The sequence below is a fragment of the Oncorhynchus mykiss genome, chromosome 10, assembly GCF_013265735.2.
Source record: "Oncorhynchus mykiss isolate Arlee chromosome 10, USDA_OmykA_1.1, whole genome shotgun sequence".
NCBI lineage: Eukaryota > Metazoa > Chordata > Actinopteri > Salmoniformes > Salmonidae > Oncorhynchus > Oncorhynchus mykiss.
Genome location: NC_048574.1, coordinates 20,692,500 through 20,709,450, shown reverse-complemented (window position 1 = coordinate 20,709,450; position 16,951 = coordinate 20,692,500). Strand labels below are relative to the sequence as shown.

At 42.6% G+C, this 16,951-nt stretch overlaps 1 protein-coding gene across 2 annotated transcripts in view; it reads left to right on the top strand.

Moving 5' to 3' along the window:
* The window catches only part of LOC110533478 (F-BAR and double SH3 domains protein 2), a 50,930-nt gene that overhangs the window by 13,284 nt on the left and 20,695 nt on the right, over positions 1-16,951 (top strand). For both annotated transcript variants that reach the window (XM_021617728.2, XM_021617729.2), the window contains 7 exons: positions 8,152-8,228; positions 8,445-8,589; positions 14,700-14,833; positions 15,104-15,158; positions 15,318-15,446; positions 15,683-15,805; positions 16,710-16,805. In XM_021617728.2, the coding sequence (XP_021473403.1) occupies positions 8,152-8,228; positions 8,445-8,589; positions 14,700-14,833; positions 15,104-15,158; positions 15,318-15,446; positions 15,683-15,805; positions 16,710-16,805 (759 nt within the window). The remainder of the gene's footprint in view (positions 1-8,151; positions 8,229-8,444; positions 8,590-14,699; positions 14,834-15,103; positions 15,159-15,317; positions 15,447-15,682; positions 15,806-16,709; positions 16,806-16,951) is intronic.

Here is a 16,951-nt window from a genome sequence, read left to right as displayed (position 1 = left end):
ATTTGCCTTCCTCCACTGCTGTACAGGCTTCCTTCTTTTCACTCTGCCAATTAGGTTAGTATTGTGGAGTAACTACAATGTTTATTTTTACCTATCTACCAATTGGTGCATTGGAAAACCTTCCCTGGTATTTGTGGTTAAATCTGTGTTTGAAATTCACTGCTCGACTGAGGGACCTTACAATTATCTTTATGTGTGGAGTATAGAGATGAGGTAGTCATTCAAAAATCATGTTAAACACTTATTGCACACAGAGTAAGTCCATCCAACCTCTTATGTAACTGGTTAAGCACACTTTTGCAACTGAACTTATTTAGGCTTGCCATAACAAAGGGGTTGATACTTATTGACTCAAGACATTTAATATTTTCCACTTTAACGTTATGGGGTATTATATAGTGTGCATGCAAATGATCAAACATCTCAATGTAATAAGTGTTTAAATCAGGCTATATCACAATGACATTTGGAAAAATTAAAGGGGTGTGAATACTTGCTGAAAGCATTGTATGTACCACATTCTATATATGAAGTCACCCTCAAGACAGAGCGCTTCCAAGACCCTTTCTCACACCCACTCTAAACCAACACTTTTATCCGGCTGAAGATTCAGGGTGCAAGGCAACAAAACCATAAATAGCATGCAAGTCTTTTGTGCACAATACACAAACATGTTCACACACACACACACACACACACACACACACACACACACACACACACTATAAACCAGGACATTGAATAATTCTCATCACCACATGATCTATTCACTAATAGCGTCTTTGTGCTACTTCCTGTGTCGTTGTGTCATGCCCTGAAGCCATCCTGTAAACAATGTATTACTGATGCTTGTCTAGGGTAATTGGATATGCAACTGCATAAAAACAATACACAATATGCCATACATGAATGGCGATATGTTCCTACTACTTTGCCCCCCGGGGAATTATTTCCGTGGTGCACCATAACAAATACTTTTCTGCCTCGATTTGGAGCCAGCCTCATAGTCGTGTGACTAGCTCAGAATTTGAATTGATTATCATGTCACTCAGTGATCCACACACCCTAAGTCCCAAAGTTCCACACTATTACCTCTAAGCGCCAGCATTTTGTGCCTGGGGGCAAGATTATGTAAACACGCGCGTGCGCACACACTCTCACTCTCCAAACAACCCCCACTGAGTAATATATTGTCTCTGTCTCATGGAGATGTCAATCTGAGCGGGAAAGTATTCAGACCCCTTGACTTTTTCCACATTTTGTTAGGTTAGCCTTTTTTCAAAAATGTATTCAATCATTTTTTCCCCTCATCAATTTACACACACTATCCCATAATGACCAAGCAAAAACAGGTTTTGAGAATCTTTTTCAAATGTATTAAAAATAAATGTAAATATCACATTTACGTAAGTATTCAGACCCTTTACTCAGTACTTTGTTGAAGCACCTTTGTACTTTGTTGAAGCCACTCCTGCATTGTCTTGGCTGTGTACTTGGGGTTGTTGTCCTGTTGGAAGGTGAACCTTCGTCCCAGTCTGAGGTCCTGGGTGCTCTGTAGCAGGTTTTCATCAAGGATCCTGACTAGTTTCCCAGTCCCTGCCACTGAAAAACAACCCACAGCATGATGCTGTCACCACTATGCTTCACCATAGGGATGGTGCCAGGTTTCCTCCAGATGTGATGCTTGGCATTCAAGCCAAAGAGTTCCATCTTGGTTTCATCAGACCAGGGAATCTTGTTTCTCATGTTATGAGAGTCCTTTAGGTGCCTCGTGGCAAAATCCAATGGGGCTGTTATGTGCCTTTTACCGAGGAGTGGCTTCCGTCTGGCCACTCTACCATAAAGGCCTGATTGGTGGAGTGCTGTATAGATGGGAGAATCTTCCAGAAAGACAACGATCTCCACAGAGGAATCTTAGAGCTTTGTCAGAGTGACCATTGGGTTCTTGGTCACCTCCCCGACCAAGGCCCTTCTCCCCCAATTGCTTAGTTTGGCTGGGCGGCCAGCTCTAGGAAGAATCTTGTTGGTGGGCAAACTTCTTCCAATTAAGAATGATGGAGGCCACTGTGTTCTTGGGGACCTTCAATGCTGCAGAAATGTTTTAGTACCCTTCCCCAGATATGTGCCTCGACACAATCCTGTCCCTGAGCTCTACGGACAATTCCTTCAACCTTGTGGCTTTGTTTTTGCTCTGACATGCACTGTCAACTGTGGAACCTTTTATATAGACAGGTGTGTGCGTTTTCAAATCATGTCCAATTAATTGTTGTAGAAACACCTCAAGGATGATCAGTAGAAACAGGATGCACCAGAGCTCAATTTCATGTCTCATAGCAAAGGGTCTGAACACATGTAAATAAGGTATTTGTTTTTAAAATTTCTAAAAACCTGTTTTTGCTTTGTCATGGTATTATGTGTAGATTGATGAGGGGGAAAAAGTAATATAATCCATTTTAGAATAAGGCTTTAACGTAATATTTGGAGGAGTCTGACATTGGGGCACACCTTAGCTGAGCATGTCTTATAGGACAAGTTTAGGTAGTCCCCTCCTATTTTCTTTTGTTTGGGGCTTAGTGAATACACCACCTGGCTACCTGTCTCGTGTTTGTGCCTATTTATTCCAGTGACTCATACTAGGTCATTTGATTATGGCCATTTTGATTTCCCTGAAGAACACACACTCCGGGGTGATATTTCCCCTAGGTACAAGTCTAGGATCAGCTTCCTCATCCCATTCCTCAATTCTCACCTTATCCATTAGCTGTGAAAATGATAAACTGACCCAAGATCAGCGTCTTGGGTTTACCTTCACCTTACACCAAGCGCGCACTGTAGATGCCAAGCATGAGGATTGTCAGTACATGCAATCAATATGACTTTCCCAACATGTGTTTCAATAACATAGTTGTTTGCTTGTGATGATGCAACAAGGTACTTTTTCTCACTCAGCTTGCAGCTTTTGTCTCTGAACTGTCTATTGGGTTGTGTTCATTAGGCACCAAATGTAAGAAAACAGTCTGAAACAGGGATGGACTACCTGGACTTGTCCAATAAGAAGCACTTGTAGTCATTTTCCATTGCAAAACATTTCTAAACGTTTGCCCTAATGAACTGGTAGAAGCAGCAGATGGCTTTTTTGGGCGCCAAATTAGAGATGAGCGTTAGACTGTTGAATCAAAGCAGGTCAGAGTGGACTCTGAAATGCTTGTTTTTCTCTAACTTACCCTCTTCCCTTTTGCCTCTTCTCTACCCCTCTCTTTTTCCTCTGTCTTAACACCTGCATGCTGCCATGACCTGATTGATATTCAAATCACAGTAAGTGATAAAATGACCCCCTCTGTCCCTCGTCCTTAACCCGTCCTACCATTCCCTCCTCCCTCCGTCCATCCCTCCCTCACCCCCCGCCAAACAATTCAGACACGTCCGCTCTGCTGGCTACACTCTCTGTGACTCCCACAATGGCTGGGTTTGTGGCGGTGGGTTCAGCCATTTGGAACTTTGGCACTAGAACCCAGTGACACCAAAGCGTTCAGAGACTGGGCCTAAAGTGTGTCAGGATGGGAGTGTGTCCCTTGTGGATTGAATTTAGCCTGGTCCCAGATTGGTTTGTGCTTTCTAGCCAATTACTATAGTTATTTGGCATGCCAATGACCATCGAAGTTGGCAAGACGGCACAAACCAATTTGGGACCAGGCCAGATTGAATTGAACTCACCTCCCTGCATGCACTCTAGCAGTCAGTCAGTCAGTGTTTGAGATGGACAGTTAGCAACTGCAGACTGACTGATCTATAAATCATAATGAATAGTCATTTTGGATGCCAGATAGTAGTTGATCTCAAACATGCTTGGTCGGTTGGTAGGCCTTCAGGATGTTAGAATGCAGGCTAGCTAGCACCTACTATGTTTAGGTCAGACATTTGCCCAAGTTGCCATTTCGATCACCTGTCTCTCTGTTCACCTAAGAATGTGGTCCATATAGCAGTGTGTGCGCGTCTGCATGACTTTACACCCTCGCATACCAAAGGCCCCACTGGGGGGGGAAAGCCTGAAATATTTCAGTTGGTCTTTGTGTTTACTCTGCAATGCTATTCCAGTTCCTCAAAGCTAAACCTCACTGCCGGCAAGCGGTATTTCCAGGGGATGCTACTGTGGTTTAAAATAAGTGAATTACATTACAAAATAAAAATGAGCCCAACTCAGCATAAATGTGCTGCAGGCCTGCAGCAGCCACCACTTAACTATACCCATGCTCTAGGTGAGTGAGTCCATGGCTGCATCTGAAATGTCATCCTTTTCTTTTGACCAGGGCCCGTAGGGTCATGAGGTGGAGCCTTTAAGTTAACCTGTCCAATCATTTCTAATCAGTGATTACTTCAAAGAAGGAAGTCCCCAGACCCCTTGTTCTTTCACATCCAACGTTCTAAAATGTAGACATACTGGAACTTTGACCTGTGGTTTTCTAGGGTTGTGTTCATTATGGCACACCATAACAAAACGTTTTGCAACAGAAAGCGAAATTGAGTTTCTTATTGGAAACTTTCAGCTGAAGAACATACACACATCAAGTTACTTTTCACAGGTGCTGGAGTTATAGGCAAACTCATGGAAAACAGAAAGGAAAACGCTGCACACTGCTGCTCATGCTCCCAGGTGATTTTTATTTATAATGTTTTGACCCTTTGGTCTTCATCGGGCATCCATATCCCAGGAGGGCGTGGAAGGTCCTATATATAGAGTCAGTACTCAGCAAAACATAACAGGTTCACAATATTAAACATTCAATGTATCAGAATATATGATCACACACGAGGAATGTGAGATATATATATATATATATATATACATACACACACACACACACACACACACACACACACAGTTGATGTCGGAAGTTTACATACACTTAGGTTGGAGTCATTGAAACTAGTTTTTTTAACCACTCCACATATTTCTTGTTAACAAACAATAGTTTTGGCAAGTCGGTTAGGACATCTACTTTGTGCATGACACAAAGCATGTAGAGGTCTGTCATTTTTATCATAGGTACACTTCAACTGTGAGAGACGGAATCTAAAACAAAAATCCAGAAAATCACATTGTATGATTTTTAAGTAATTAATTTGCATTTCATTGCAAGACATAAGTATTTGATCACCTACCAACCAGTTAGAATTACGGCTCTCACAGACCTCCACTCATTACCTGTATTAACTGCACCTGTATCGACTCATTACCCGTATAAAAGACACCTGTCCACACACTCAATCAAATAGACTCCAACCTCTCCACAATGGCCAAGACCAGAGAGCTGTCGAAGGACATCAGGGATAAAATTGTAGACCTGCACAAGGCTGGGATGGGCTACAGGACAATAGGGAAGCAGCTTGGTGTGAAGGCAACCACTGTTGGCGCAATTATTAGAAAAGGGAAGAAGTTCAAGATGACGGTCAATCACCCTCGGTCTGGTGCTCCATGCAAGATCTCACCTCGTGGGCATCAATGATCATGAGGAAGGTGAGGGATCAGCCCAGAACTACACGGCAGGACCTTGTCAATGACCTGAAGAGAGCTGGGTCCACAGTCCCAAAGAAAACCATTAGTAACACACTATGCCATCATGAATTAAAATCCTGCAGCGCACGCGAGGACCCCCTGCTCAAGCCAGCACATGTCCAGGCCCATCTGAAGTTTGCCAATGACCATCTGGATGATCCAGAGGAGGAATGGGAGAAGGTCATGTGGTCTGATGAGACAAAAATAGTGCCTTTTGGTCTAAACTCCACTCGCCGTGATTGGAGGAAGAAGGATGAGTACAACCCCAAGAACACCATCCCAACCGTGAAGCATGGAGGTGGAAACATCATTCTTTGGGGATGCTTTTCTGCAAAGGGGACAGGACGACTGCACCGTATTGAGGGGAGGATGGATGGGGCCATGTATCGCGAGATCTTGGCCAACAACCTCCTTCCCTTAGTAAGAGCATTGAAGATGGGTCGTGGCTGGGTCTTCCAGCATGACAATGACCCGAAACACACTGCCAGGGCAACTATGGAGTGGCTCCGTAAGAAGCATCTCAAGGTCCTGGAGTGGCCTAGCCAGTCTCCAGACCTGAACCCAATACAAAATCTTTGGAGGGAGCTGAAAGTCCGTATTGCCCAGCGACAGCCCCGGAACCTGAAGGATCTGGAGAAGGTCTGTATGGAAGAGTGGGCCAAAATCCCTGCTGCAGTGTGTGCAAACCTGGTCAAGAACTACAGGAAACGTATGATCTCTGTAATTGCAATCAAAGGTTTCTGTACCAGATATTAAGTTCTGCTTTTCTGATGTATCAAATACTTATGTCATGCAATAAAATGCAAATTCTTTACTTAATCATACAATGTGATTTTCTGGATAAAAAAAAAAATCAGTCTCTCACAGTTGAAGTGTACCTATGATAAATATTACAGACCTCTACATGCTTTGTAAGTAGGAAACACTGCCGATTTTGCAGGTTATCAAATACTTGTTCTCCCCACTGTACCTTTGACTATTGGATGTTCTTATAGGCACTTTAGTATTGCCAGTGTAACAGTATAGCTTCCGTCCCTCTCCTCGCCCCTACCTGGGCTCGAACCAGGAACACATTGACAACAGCCACCCTCGAAGCATCGTTACCCATCGCTCCACAAAAGCCGCGGCCCTTGCAGAGCAAGGGGAATAATTACTCCAAGTCTCAGAGAGAGTGACATTTGAAACGCTATTAGCGCGCACCCCGCTAACTAGCTAGCCATTTCACATCGGTTACACCAGCCATTAGGCTGATAGGCTTGAAGTCATAAACAGCGCTGTGCTTGTGAAGAGCTGCTGGCAAAACGCACGAAAGTGCTGTTTGAATGAATGCTTACGAGCCTGCTGCTGCCTACCATCGCTCAGTCAGACTGCTCTATCAAATCATAGACTTAATTATAACATAACACACAGAAATACGAGTCTTTGGTCATTAATATGGTCGAATCCTGAAACTATCATCTCGAAAACAAAACGTTTATTTTAGTGAAATACGGAACCGTTCAGTATTTTATCTAACGGGTGGCATCCCTAAGTCTAAATATTCTTGTTACATTGCACAACCTTCAATGTTATGTCATAATTATATAAAATTCTGGCAAATTAGTTCGCAAAGAGCCAGGCTACCCAAACTGTTGCATATACCATGTCTCAGCGTGCAATGAACGCAAGAGAAGTGCCACGATTTCACCTGGTTAATATTGCCTGCTAACCTGGATTTCTTTTAGCTAATTATGCAGGTTTTGAAAATATATACTTGTGTATTGATTTTAAGAAGGGCGTTGGTGTTTATGGTTAGGTACAGTCGTCCAACGATTGTGCTTCTTTCGCAAATGCGCTTTTGTTAAATCATCCTCCAGCATTGCATCGATTTAAATGCAACGCAGGACACGCTAAATAAACTAGTAATATCATCAACCATGTGTAGTAACCAGTTATAACTAGTGATTATGATTGATTGACTGTTTTTATAAGATAAGTTTAATGCTAGCTAGCAACTTACCTTGGCTTCGACTGCATTCGCGTAACAGGCAGGCTCCTTGTGGAGTGCAACGAGAGGGCAGGTGGTTAGAGCATTGGTCTAGTTAACTGTAAGGTTGCAAGATTGGATCCCCCGAGCTGACAAGGTGAAAATCTGTCGTTCTGCCCCTGAACGAGGCAGTTTACCCATTGAAAATAAGAATGTGTTCTTAACTGACTTGCCTAGTTTAGATTAGGCATGGAATTCCAAGAGTTCTTCCTGGGTCCCTGTATAGATTCCTCCAAATATCTCAGAATTAGGAGAATAATGGAGAGAAAAGGTTTAAGGTCTGGATTCAGCACCACCAGTTTATCAAACGTTCCTAGATATACGGTGCCTTCGGAAAGTATTCAGACCACTTGACCCTTTTACACATTTTGTTACGTTACAGCCTTATTCTAAAATTTCTTAAATCATTTTTTCCTCATCAATCAACACACAATACCCCATCCGTTTCGTGCCTATTGAACACGACCCAGACCAAGGTAATCATGGAAATCCTTGGAAGCAGCAGTATCGGAAGGTGGAAAGTGGGTCAGGAGTTCAAGGGTTAAAGGTCTCTCTTCTTCCTCCCCCGTAGGCTCTACAGAAGCTGTCCAATCAGTACCTGAAGAGGGAATGGCCAGCCAGCCTACCAGAGGAGCCCACAGACCACAGGTAAGACCTCTCGTCACCGTGGCATCGTCAGAATTCGTTATGTCTCACACTCTCCCTCAGGTGAAATGGACAGATGTTAGTGTTATTTTTCCATAATAATGCTTACCAGTGTGTATACAATTATGCCCAATTGTAACCATATTAACAACACAGAACATATAAAATGTATTTGTCTCCATAACAGTTTAATGTTTGTGTGTGTGCATGTCGTCATAGGAACATGTATACGGTTTGGAAAGCCTACTTGGAGGGCACGGTGCAGGTGACCCAGTCCAGGATCACGGCCTGTGAGAACTACAGGAACCAGGTGTCGGACCCAGCCAAGACTGCCAGGCTGCAGAAGGAGCATCAGCTCAGGAAGGTATGGAGGCCAAACCACCACAACATGGCTTAGCTTTGCATAGTTTGCAGACTCTCTCCTGCTCTCTCATGTCTTACATTGGATGTATGTCTCCATTTATACAGCTGGTGAGTTGAAACCACTGAAACAATTCAGGATGTGTTTTTTTTCTGCCTTAAGGGGAAGTATGCTTTTCTTTGGATACCAACCAGTGTATTTACAGCGCCTTCAGAAAGTATTCACCCCCTGGACTTTTGCCACATTTTGTTATGTTACAGCCTGAATTAAACATTTATTCAATTTAGAGTTTTTGGTCACTGGCCTACACACAGTACTTCATAATGTCAGTGGAATTATGTTTACATTTTAATTAAATGAAAAGCTGAAATATCTTGAGTCAATAAGTATTCAACCCCTTTGTTATGGCAAGCCTAAATAAATGCAGGAGTAGAAATGTGCTTAACAATTCACATAATAAGTTGCATGGACTCACTCTGTGTGCAATAATAATGTTTAACATTATTTTTGAATGACTACCTCGTCTCTATACCACACACAAACAATTTATCTGTAAGTCGAGAAGTGAGAAGTCGGAGTGAATTTCAAACACAGATTCAACCACAAAGATCAGTGACCAGGTTTTCCAATGCCTCGCCAAGAAGGGCAGCTATTGGTAGATGGGTAAAAAAATAAATATGTTTATATATCCCTTTGAGCATTGTGAAGTTATTAATCAAACTTTGGATGGTGTATCAATACACCCAGTCACTACAAAGTTAACGCAGTTGCCAGAGAGGAACGAAACGATTTCATAACAGTTAGATGGCTGTGATAAGTTATGTTGGGGCAAATACAATATAACACACTACTGAGCACCACGCTCCATATTTTCAAGAATAGTGGTGGCTGCATCATGTTATGGAAAGGGGGTGTTTTTCAGGATAAAAAATAAACTCAATGGAGCTAAGGACATGCAAAATCCTGGAGGAAACCTTGCTTTAGACTGCTTTTCACCAGACACTGGTAGATTATTTCACCTATCAGCAGGACAATAAGCTAATACACAAGGCCAAATCTACACTAGAGTTGCTTACCAAGAAGACCGTTAATGTTCCTGATTGGCTGGGTTAAAGTGTATTCGGAAAGTGTTCAGACCCCTTGACTTTTTCTAAATTTTGTTGTGTTACAACCTTATTTAAAAAAAATCCCTCATCAATTTACCCACAATACCCCATAATAAAAAATGGAAATATCACATTTACCAAAGTATTCAGATCCTTTACTCAGTAATTTGTTGAAGCACCTTTGGCAGCGATTGCAGCCTTGAGTCCTCTTGGGTATAACGTTACAAGCTTGTCACAACTGTATTTGTAGTCTATTACAGCCTACAAAGTGAAGCACTGCCGAGAGCTGCCCAGTGACACGAGCCTACCAGATGAGCTAAATAACGTCTGCTCGCTTTGAGACAAGTAACATTGAACATGCACGAGAGCATCAGCTGTTCCGGGTGATTGTGTGATCACACTCTCCGCAGCTGATGTGAGTAAGACCTTTAAATAAGTCAACATTCACAAGGCCGTAGGGCCAGACGGATTACCAGGACGTGTACCACCATAGTCCCTGTGCCCAAAACACTAAGTTAACCTGCCTAAATGACTACCGACCCGTAGCACTCATGTCTGTAGCCATGAAGTGCTTTGAAATGCTGGTCATGGCTCACATCAACACCATTATTCCAGAAACCATAGACCCAGTTCAATTTGCATAGCGCCCTATAGCGTGTTCTCATTGGACAGGTTCAGGTAGTATCCTCCCCCATTTTAATCCATTCAGAGACATTTTCGCCCCTGCTTCCCTATCAGCTAGTTGGCCACACTGCTGCCCTACCAAGTTGGTCAGGCTTTGACCAACACTTGGTCTCTAGTTACCTCTGTCCAGTCTCCACATTCCACTGGCTACCATCAACAAGCACCCTTTGTTCACCCTGACTAACCTAATAAGAATATTATGTTAGCTCTTAGGACATCATAGAATGGGTTACCAATAGACAGGCATGCATTTCCAGGCATGATAATTGTATTGGCAATGCATCTGAATATAGTCAAGTATTAGGAATGTGTATAATTCCCTTTCAAGACGATTCAATACATGGGCTTTGATATGATACAGGAACGATACATTTTAGTTTGTAACGATTCAGTGCAATTCGGTTTGATTAGAGAACAAATTGATTTGATGCATTAACATTTGTTACGTAAATACATACATTTTCCATTCTAAATGAAAATCTGCTGATGGAGCTCAGGAGCTGGACCTCTGAGCTGGATCTGTCTGAGATTACTTCTGTGTGTGTAAATGATACGTGTGTGTGTTTTAGGGATTCATATTTTACAGAGCATCTACCAAGTTTCAGTACTGAAAATAATATTTATCCTGAGTCCCAGGAAATACCGTAAAAATGCCCATTTTAAAGTGCCCATTTTAAAGCGTTTAAAACCAAGATAAGGTCACAATGCCAGGGTTCTCCCAAAATAGGAGGGGTGTTGTTCCACATTGCCAGCTTGGCTGCTCCACTATGTAAAGACTTTGCAGCAAGTGAAACTGATATTTAGTAATGATAGAGTAACTTTGATGACCAATGACGACGTGAATTGTGAAACAGGCAGTTCTTAAATTCTGAGCTTTATCATGTTGCTTAATTCATTCAGCAGGTTTCAGCAGTAGGCCTAGACTATCTTTCCACAGAATGCGCTGAGGCAGAGAGTGTAACCCTGAAATATAGCATTGTGTAATCATACCAACTTAATCAAATAGAAGTCAAATGACCAAAGTTGCTAAGCTTGCTAGCTAACCTCCAACAAATGACAGAATTTCTCCAATTTGGCTAAATCTAATTGATTTTACAGATAGCAGATCAGCTAATGAATAATGGGGAGATGAAGACAGGAAATAGTTTAAATATCAAGGTATCTTAACGGGGACCAGCTCTGTAAAAAAAAATATATATATATATATTTATTACATGATTATTATTACATTTTATTTATTTTTATATATATATGTCAGACTGTTTCTTGATCACATTCTCTACCGAAGCTGTCATATGAGCAATGATATGAGACGGCACAGAGAAGCGGGGGAAATGTTAGAGCTGTATTTTGACAGGCATAGATAGGCGAGACGTGCTTTGATAATGCAACCTATGGATTACAGAATAAAGTTGGTAATTTTCATGCGAGTCAGGATTTTGAGTTTCAGTGGAAAATAGCCTATAGGTTCTATATATGTGAGTCCATAGAGAAATAATACACTTGCTTTAAGGCTACTGCATGGTAAATGTTTCTGATCAGTGATAGATGAGTAAACGAAGCCAGAGATCAATTAACCAAATATACAGAAAGATTTCGTGAAACAAAATCACGTTGATTATCAGACAAGTCACAGGCTTTTTGTCGGGAGTAGGCCAGGCTGAAGAGCAAAATCAACTTGTATAACATGCTAGAAATGTTTTCTAATCAGCTAATATATCAGCAAACTAGAATAAAGATGATAATTAGTACGCACCTTAATTTAGCTAACATTTCACTAGCCTAATTACCAAATATCAAACAGATTCAGTGAAAACAATCTGACATGAATTGATTAATCAAGACGAGTGCACCACTCTTGTGTCAAGGTAGCACCATGGCGCTGTCCCCATCAAAACAATGCTGAAATAATAATCTTGGTGACCACACACGTCTATCACTTTGAATTATTAGAACTGTTGGATATTACTTTTTTCATCATTCAATTGATCATATCTAAAGTGCGTTTTCCTCTCTGCGCTTTTTCTAGGCCCAATGGCCATCTCCTCACTCCGCTTCCGCCACATTGTTCTCAAAACCAGTTCAATATAGTAGACTGTTTTACTGCTGGCTCATTTTCATTTCTGTGATGTCAGACCTGGGCTCGGGCTTCAGCTCACCGGGCTTGTGTCGGACCGGGATCAAATTTTCAGTTCTGATGAGAACTCTTAAACTGCATTCGTGTCTCATGTGCAGTCCGGCAGTGTCAATTATGCGTGTGCTTTGAATTTATGGTGTCTTTGAAGTAAATCCGGTATCCTAAAGGCATCCACGAGACAACAAGTTGTTTTTTTTTGCACATTATCCAATCTGCTGCTGCTCATGTGGTGTATTTTGTGGAATTGCAGCAGTGCGACATTGGGGAAAATGTTGTAATATCCAGGGTCTAGTCATTCAAAAGAATATAGGAAATGTTAAGTGTTCCTGGTATCCCGTTACCGGTGTTACTCCCGTGTGTGTGTGTGAGGGGATTACTTTTATTCTGGTAAAGCACCATTTTCAACAACGCATAGATAACAATAACCTAGCAAATTACAGAGGTTGTCACTCAAATAATAAGGCCTAATATTGCTCAAGATATTTTAGCATTTGAATAATGAAGATGCTGCATACCTTCCATGAATCATTACATCTCTACCAAGTATATCTCACAATTAATAACTGTACGTCACCACTTGTGTGTCCAGTGTATTGATCAGCTCACACACACATATATATATATATATATATATATATATATATATATATATATATATATATATATACTTTACATGACCAAAAGTCAAATCAAATGTATTTATATAGCCCTTCGTACATCAGCTGATATCTCAAAGTGCTGTACAGAAACCCAGCCTAAAACCCCAAACAGCAAGCAATGCAGGTGTAGAAGCACGGTGGCTAGGAAAAACTCCCTAGAAAGGCCAAAACCTAGGAAGAAACCTAGAGAGGAACCAGGCTATGTGGGGTGGCCAGTCCTCTTCTGGCTGTGCCGGGTGGAGATAACAGAACATGGCCAAGATGTTCAAATGTTCATAAATGACCAGCATGGTCGAAATATAATAAGGCAGAACAGATGAAACTGGAGCAGCAGCACGGCCAGGTGGACTGGGGACAGCAAGGATTCCAGTCAAGTTTTTCCTCACCAGTCTCGACAAACAATTTCTCTATGGACTTGGTTTGTGCACAGGGGGATTCCCCAACTGTTTCCTCAGAGTTGGAAGCACAGAATCGTCTAGAATGTAGTGTTAACATTTCCCTTCACTGGAACTAAAGGACCTAGCCCGAGCCATGAAAAACAGCCCCAGACCATTATTCCTCCTCCACCAAACTTTACAGTTGGCACTATGCATTCGGGCATGTAGCGTTCTCCTGGCATCTGCCAAACCCAGATTTGTCCATTGAACTGCCAGATGGTGAAGCCGGGATTCATCACTACAGAGAATGCATTTCCACGGAGTCCAATGGCTGTGCGCTTTACACCACTCCAGCTGACGCTTGGCATTGCGCATGGTGATCTTAGGGCTTGTGTGTGGCTTCTCAGCCAAGGAAACCCATTTCATGAAGCTCACAATGAACAGTTCTTGTGCTAACGTTGCTTCCAGAGGCAGTTTGGAACTCGGTAGTGAGTGTTGCAACCGAGGACGGAAGATTTTTACGCGCTTCAGCCCTTAGCAGTCTCGTTCTGTGAGCTAGTGTGCCTACCACTTTGCGACTGAGCCGTTGTTGCTCCTATACGTTTCCACTTCACAATAGCAGCACTTACAGGGAAAAAATAATAAAGGAAAATATATATAGTTTATTTTAATAATGTGGCATCCTATGATGGTGCCACGTTGAAAGTCACTGAGTTCTTCAGTACTGCCAATGTTTGTCTTGGCTGTGTGCTGGATTTTATACACCAGTCAGCAATGGGTGTGGCTGAAATAGACGAATCCACTAATTGGAAGGGGTGTCCACTTTAAAAAAAATATATATATATTTGTTTTTTTAACCTTTATTTAACTGGGCAAGTCAGTTACGAACAAAGTCTTATTTTCAATGACGGTCTAGGAACAGTGGGTTAACTGCCTTGTTCAGGGGCAGAACAGCTCAGGGATTTGATCTTGCAACCTTTTGGTTACAAGTCCAACGCTCTAACCACTAGGCTACCTGCCGCCCCACATACTTTAGTGTGTGTGTATATATAGTAAATTTCACCACATGAGATGTTCTGTACCATATATTGATGACTGTTTGTTTAGTGTATATACACATACTGATAACCTCTGGTTGTTGTTTGTTTAGTGTATTGACCAGCTGACGCTGGTGCAGGCAGAGCTGCAGGACTCTGTGAAGGAGCTGGCCAAGACCAGGAAGAAGTACCAGGAGACTGAGACCATGGCCCAGGCTGTCAGAGACAAGGCTGAGCAGGATGCCAAGTATGTACAGTACATGCAGACATACACACTGTCTGTCCAATCCCAAATCCCCCCTACAGCCTTGTGGAGATCTGAGAGGATCAGATGGGTAAGAAATCTGGGTACAATTCCACCAAGCCTATCGGAGGGAAAGGGGAAGCTATTACCGTAATGCTACCTGTCCAATACTCCGATGTACAGGAGTGAAAATGTAAGACTTTTGGTTGGAACCACTGGTCTTGTGTGAATCGGTTCATATTCATGATCCTCCTCTCCTTCTGTTCTGTCCAGGTCCAAACTGAGTCTGTTCCAGTCCAGGTCCAGTCTGCAGCGGGCCAGTGTAAAGGTGAGAGCATTACATTAATACATTGTATGTATGGCCAATTGGCCATGCCCACAAACTCAGCTGCATAGGGGCCCAAAATAAATTCTGTTGTAGCATCAACCTATCAAACTAAAGATTACCTGGAATGCCCCCATGAGTGTTTTATTTTTTTTTCACCAGCTAAAAGCCAAAAGGAGTGAGTGTAACTCCAAAGCCAACCACGCCAGGAACGACTATCTGCTCACGCTAGCAGCGGCTAATGCTCACCAGCAGCGTTACTACGACACGGACCTGATCAACTGCATCAAGGTGAGGCGTCAGCACACACATGTGTGCTGACGGACATTCCAGGTCATCTTTTTGTTTGCAGTCATGCTGCATATCTCAGACGATTGCTATGTCATAGTTTGCATGACTGCAGAAACAGACAACTTGGAACACCACCACCAATGTGCGAGTGAGAGAGATGCTGGCTTATTGCTGCATTACTGGTCAATTACAAGTTAAGTTCCTAACTTATTACCTTGTTGCCCTGTGCTCCTCAGGTTCTGGATGGGGGCATCTATGAGCAGGTGAAGGACTACCTGGTCTCTCTGAGCCAGACGGAGTTGGAGGCCTACCAGGCTGTCCACGACACCTTCAATGTCGTCCTGGAGAGCTCCAACGGGGTGAGTGCATGGAAACTAGCCCACAAATTAGCTTTAATTGAACTAGCCTGCTACCAGATCTGTTTGTGCCGTCTTGCAGACTCCTAATGTCCTAATGAGGAAAATGAGCAGAAATTGGAGGGAACAGTGCTGGTTCAGTCAGTGGCCTTGCTTGAGACCTGAAAACTCACATTCCCCTGAGCTTATGCCTAGGCTTTAGCTCAGATGGCTAACAGTCTTGTGAGGTGTAGAAGACCTGAGTTTGAAACCTAGTCGGTCATATTCACATTGATACCATGGTTTAGGTCCTAATTTTTCCATCAAAGATTTAGAGATTACCATTTACCTATCTCAATACTCTATTGTCTTACTAACTATTCAGTTACCCCTCAGCCATTGGCCTCTCTTAGTCCTGATCTCTTGGTCTTCTTGTGTTTCTGGAACCTGACCTTGGTTTGCAGTTAATTTCCTATCAGCCCAGCGTGACCGTATATTTGTGGCGAAACAGCGACTTCAGGGTGCTCTGTTTAACAGTGGTCATATTTCGACCCGTTGACCCATATGGTTCTTTTTCACTGTGACACCACACAGCAGCCTGTGTGTGTGCATAGTTTGGAACCTCTCTCAGGTCATCTTCTTGTGAACCTTGAGGTGACCGTGAACGCTCCCCCATGACTTTGGGTTATACTGTGCTCTGCTCTGACCGTCAGTGGTCCTTCCATGGCCATGACTTAAGTAAGATCAGTGTGGTTGCCCTTCAATGACATAATAAACACTCAAAGGATTTAGTAAATCCTCTTCTGCCATGATAATGATATTTTATCTATTCAAATCCCTTCATGCCTCTGTCAGATTATTAGATGCCTCTATTGTGGTCTTATGAGGTTACCTAAACAAGTGTGTACGTGTCTGTGTTCTCTCCAAGGTGATGCAGGACTTCCAACAGCAGCAGTTTGTACAGCACAACCCAGTGTTCCACAGCGCCCCAGCCATCCTCTTCCAACCCAGCGACACTGACAAGGTGGGGAGTAGTGCTATGCTAACGCTACTGTTCTCATGGTACGTGGTGGCTAGTGCTACGCTACACACTAGCTATGCTATAGCTTCCCGCTCATAGAACCACTGATCATTCCTCACCGCTAGGTGAGATAAATTGCTCTACTGTAC